This window comes from Pterocles gutturalis, unplaced genomic scaffold, assembly GCF_000699245.1.
Source record: "Pterocles gutturalis isolate BGI_N339 unplaced genomic scaffold, ASM69924v1 scaffold52230, whole genome shotgun sequence".
Lineage (NCBI taxonomy): Eukaryota > Metazoa > Chordata > Aves > Pterocliformes > Pteroclidae > Pterocles > Pterocles gutturalis.
Window position 1 is genome coordinate 1 of NW_010145316.1, and position 4,980 is coordinate 4,980.

General features: G+C 41.3%; 1 protein-coding gene across 1 annotated transcript; it reads left to right on the forward strand.

Moving 5' to 3' along the window:
• Position 1: 1 nt before the first annotated feature.
• LOC104470409 (UDP-N-acetylglucosamine--peptide N-acetylglucosaminyltransferase 110 kDa subunit-like) lies at positions 2 to 4,307 on the forward strand. Its single transcript, XM_010085327.1, has 4 exons — positions 2 to 625; positions 2,085 to 2,337; positions 2,544 to 2,667; positions 3,262 to 4,307. Exons 1-4 carry the CDS (start codon positions 614 to 616, stop codon positions 3,434 to 3,436), a joined length of 564 nt encoding a protein of 187 aa, XP_010083629.1. The 5' UTR covers positions 2 to 613; the 3' UTR covers positions 3,437 to 4,307.
• The last annotated feature ends 673 nt before the right edge of the window (positions 4,308 to 4,980 follow it).

Here is a 4,980-nt window from a genome sequence, read left to right on the forward strand (position 1 = left end):
AACCAAAACCCCAAAAAACAAACCACAAAAAAACAACCAAACCTAAAAACTCCTTTGCTTTCTAAATACTTTTTTATTCTTCCTTGAAATATAAGCTTCCTTTTTGGTCTCAAGGAAATTAAGGTGACTTTAGGGAGGGGAGAAGTCCATGTGTAATGCCTCTCTGTATGATTCTTCTTTCCAATTATTCCAGTTACTTGGAGTTTCAGGGAGATACAACTAGGGCATGAAAATGCTCAGTGTTTTGTGCCTTAGTGGTTGCAACGTTGTGGCATTGCCAAGTGTGTATGCACACCAGTTAAATTCTTGTTAGGGGTAAGTAGACAATTTTGGTTTTGTGTAATAAAACCAAATATATACTTACAGTAACTTACTATGATAACAAATGTGGTGTCTCTCAGGACGATTCCAGAGGGCATAGTCTTGTTGCCTGCAATGTCAGTGTTCCAATAGCTATTTTTTTTTTCTTCAGATTAACAACAAAGCAGCAACCGGCGAAGAAGTTCCACGAACTATAATTGTTACTACCCGTTCTCAGTATGGCTTACCAGAGGATGCTGTTGTATATTGTAACTTCAATCAGCTGTATAAGATTGATCCTTCCACTTTACAAATGTGGGCTAATGTGAGTATGTGTACCTAATATGAAACCTAAGGTCAGATTTCTGGAACAAAGCTGTTCTGTTCAAGTGAGCACGAACTTCATGCAAGTTAAAACTGTGTCCTGGTTTCAGCTGAGACAGAGTTAACTTTCTTCATAGTAGCTAGTGTGAGGCTGTGTTTTGGACTTGTGCTGAGGAGAAGGCTGATAACATCCTGATGTTTACAGTTGTTGTCAGGGCAGTCAAGGACTTTTCAGCTTCTCTGCTGTGCCAGTGTCTGCAGGTGCAGCAGAAGCTGGGAGGGAGCACAGCCCCAGTTACTGGCCTAGGATTCAACCTTAGGTTTAGAATTGAGAGCCAAATTGGCCAATGGTCTGTTCCATATCACGCATGTTATGCCCAGTATAGAGATGAGGCTCTGTGCGGAAATTCTCTCTCTTGCTCTAGGTTGTCTCTCTCTGGGTTGCCCGTCTCTCAGGGTCATCTCAGTCTCTCAGACACTCAGGCTCTTATCTCTGTTCTGGGATTGCGGTTTTGGGATTCTCCCTGCTTTGGGGATCGTTAGCTGGAAACAGGCTGAGCCTTGGTCATTGGGTGGAGAGCAGTTTCACTGCATCACTGATTTGTAAATTTGTATGCATTACTATTATTATCATAATTATTATTATTATTTTCAATATTATTGTAGCTTAGTTTTTAAATGGTTCTTATCTCAACCCACAAGTCTGTTTTCCCTTTACCCTTTAATTCTCTCCCCCATCCCCAGGAGGCAGAAGGGGAGAGGGTGATTGAGCTGTTGTGTTTTTTCTGCCAGCCAGGTGACAATGTGCTCGCCTCAGCCAGGGTAAATCTACAACAAACTGTAACTGTTACGTGGAAAACATTGACACTGAGCCATTTGAATCTTTACAATGCTCATGTTGGAGGACTTATTGTTAATAGAATATAGAATTTTTTAGATTGATTTCAGTTCACATCTGTGCTTCTAGACAGTGAAAAATTATGTATTGGACAGCTTAAGTATGCTGGTACTCCATTGTGAAAGAAGTTTGGTCTTCCTTAGTCTGCACAATTAAGTCAGAACTGGCCTTGGCAGTTGGTAGGTTGATAGATCTGAGCACTGAGCGTCTGTATCAAGGCCTGGTTTATAGTGTATTGCTGAGAGTTAACTGAGGGGTGATTTTTTTATATTGCATAGCATGGGCTTATAAATAAATCGTAAATTTCAAGGCTTAGTCTCAAGTACTGCTCTATGAACTATTGCTCAGCATTGCTGTCTCTCTTTCATTGGGATTAGAAATGCAATCCTAGTTATTCCATTCAAAATGGTGATTTTTTTTTTTTCCTGCTCTATACTGTAGAAGATTAAAGTATTGAATGATTATGCCTTTTGCTTCATTGTGGTATGTGGTAATTTCTTGTTTGAAATAAGAAATGTTTCTGACAGAACTTTCTGTATTTTCTGCTTAATTTTTGTTACAGATCCTGAAAAGAGTTCCAAACAGTGTGCTGTGGCTGCTACGTTTCCCAGCTGTAGGAGAACCCAATATTCAGCAATACGCACAAAACTTGGGTCTTTCCCAAAACCGAATCATCTTTTCTCCCGTTGCCCCAAAAGAAGAACATGTGAGGAGAGGGCAATTGGCTGATGTTTGTCTAGACACTCCACTCTGCAATGGGCACACAACTGGGATGGATGTGCTCTGGGCTGGGACTCCAATGGTCACTATGCCAGGTAACGCAGTGGGGAACCTACATAGAACAGATGGGTTTGAATATTATTAATTTTTTAATAACAAACAGCAAGCCCAAAAAACTTTGTTGCCTTTTGTAGAGGTAGAAGGAAAGTAACTAATACTCTTCAATATGGTACTTGATAAGCTTACTCCTGTTACAAATTTCTTTTGGTTTTTGTTTTTTTTTTTTTTTTTTTACTTACAGGCGAGACTCTTGCATCACGAGTTGCTGCCTCCCAGCTTACTTGCCTGGGTTGTCTTGAGCTCATTGCAAAAAGTAGACAAGAATATGAGGATATTGCTGTGAAACTGGGAACTGATCTGGAATAGTAAGCAAACTTGTACAGTGTAATGTGCTAACATCAAGAATGTAAAGGGCTATATTTGGGCACAGTGCTGAGACCTATCAGTAGATTTAATCTTGCAGATACTTTAATATTTAAAATAGCTGGGCAATTCTCATCTAGAGATTTCTTGTCTAGCAGTTAACTCAGCTTCTGCTTTTACAGTAAACTTAACAGCACTCCTAACTGAGCAACAATGCTACCTGTTCTGAATAAATTGCTTGTGTGCAGGCTCTTACCTGGTAAAAAAGTTGCAATATAGTTCATCTTTTGTTCTTCTTAAATTGAAGATTAAGCAGTTTGCTGTTTCACGCTGTAAAAAGTTATTGCAGTACAGATAATGCAGCAAGTTAATGCATTAATGTCATAGCTCTTCTGAGCTGAAGTGATCATGCTGGTCTGCATCAGAAATGATGAGGGGATGAAACAGCAATATGAATTGGGTGGAAGTGGGGGAGCAGATATTTTTAAAACAGTTGTACTGGCAGTTCAGGGTTAGCTGAAAATAGTAGATTTCAAAAGTAAACAGTACTATGAAGTGTTTGGAACCTCTTGTGACTGCTTTAACTCTTTTTGTAGCCTGAAAAAAATCCGTGGCAAAGTCTGGAAGCAGAGAATATCCAGTCCTTTGTTCAACACAAAACAGTACACAGTGGACCTGGAGCGGCTTTATCTTCAGATGTGGGATCACTATGCTGCTGGCAACAAACCAGACCACATGATTAAGCCAGTAGAGGCCACTGAGTCTGCATGAAGAGAGACGACTGTGTGCCCACCCAGAACTCTCCGGAACTGAGCCTCTCAGACACTTCTGCAGAGACAATGAGCTAAAAAACTGTGCATTTCTACTTAATCTGCCTGGTACTCTGTGGCTGAAGTAATACATGATGGTGATTAAAGCACAGCCAAACTTATTTCTTGCATGATAGGGAAAGACTCAATAGAGCCTGGGATCTTTTTATTCCATGAGGAATTTGAATGGGATTGAGCCGTGTACATGTGAGCCTGTGCGTATGAGTGACGTAGTGGTTGCTGGGGGAAGTTCGAACTGCCCAAACAATTACGATTTCATGGATTGATTTCATCTTCCTATGAATCTCTCTCCTTTTATGTGGATTGGGAATTGGAGCATTTTAACATTTGATTTTGGGTACCCCTGTTGGTATATGTGTGATTCTCCCATGACAACATTTCCAGCTAGCGAGTGTTGCTCCCTGCATTAATTTCTAAACTGTGTGGACTGAAAGGGCATATTTGCTGGTGTAGTCTTTTTTTATAGGTTTTATAAACCATGTGAGCCTATATCAGCCTTTTAATGTTTGACCTCTGTTTTGGAGCTCTCTGTAATGCATTGGTTTAGATAAGGATTTTGGGTTTTTTGGGTTTGTTTTTAAGCTCCCCCAATAACTTAGTTAATTGGCTTCATGATGGCAGCTCCTATTCTGTTGAAAACACAAATTTGATTTGAAATTAATCCTCCCCACAAGTGTTTGAGGTAAACACAAACTGGTGCCAAATACAGATCTTTCAGGAATGATTGTTAATTATGTAGAGGCGCAGTCCTAGGTACTGTAGCAAAGACTTTAAACAAAAATAAAGCTTTGGTTTGCCAGTTTGACTGATTTGACCTGTATTTTGTATTTTCTGCTGCCCTTCTTGTGCTGCCGTCAGGAAAGTATTCTGAACTGCTTGGCCTTTCATCTTCCTTTCTGTAATTTCCTTTTAAATAATGTTATTTATTTCATCAGAAGTAATCCCAGGTAAGTGTGGATCTTGTACACAGATGTTGATGTTTCCGCTAGGTTAGACTAAACCCACCCAAACACAAAAGCTCTGGTGTCTGTGTGTGCTCAATTTAGAAGCGTTTTGGGGCCTCACAGCAGCTTGTTTCTTCTCACTTTCGTAGTGCTGGCATCTCGGGTCACACTGTAGTTAGTACCTTGGAGGTCATAACCTGTGTGTAAATATTTTGGTTTTGAATAAGCAACAGTAGCATTGCCCAGCTCCTAAACGGAGTCAAGGACTGCAGTTTGAAATGAGTGTCAGCCTCGCTCAGGGTGCTGGGGCTGTTGCTGATGGAACGGGTGAGTTTATCTCCTGCTTGTGCTTCGCTTGAGCCCTGTTTGTGCCGGGTGCTGCTGCTCGGTGCCCGCAGGTCACTCGGTCCCTCACGAGCACCCCTTTCCTGCTGGGGTGCCACTGCTGCCGGACAGCCTGGCTGTAGTTACCTCAGGGGGTGTAACGGCGCCTTTCCGCCCCACACCTGTGGGTGCCGATGGATGAACCCGCCCTTCAGCT

Bases quoted from the DNA above. Each gene is read 5' to 3' on its own strand.
- LOC104470409 (XM_010085327.1), top strand. The intron at 2,338-2,543 runs GTAACGCAGTGG...TTTTACTTACAG, and splicing joins TCCAATGGTCACTATGCCAG to GCGAGACTCTTGCATCACGA. The intron at 2,668-3,261 runs GTAAGCAAACTT...CTCTTTTTGTAG, and splicing joins CTGGGAACTGATCTGGAATA to CCTGAAAAAAATCCGTGGCA.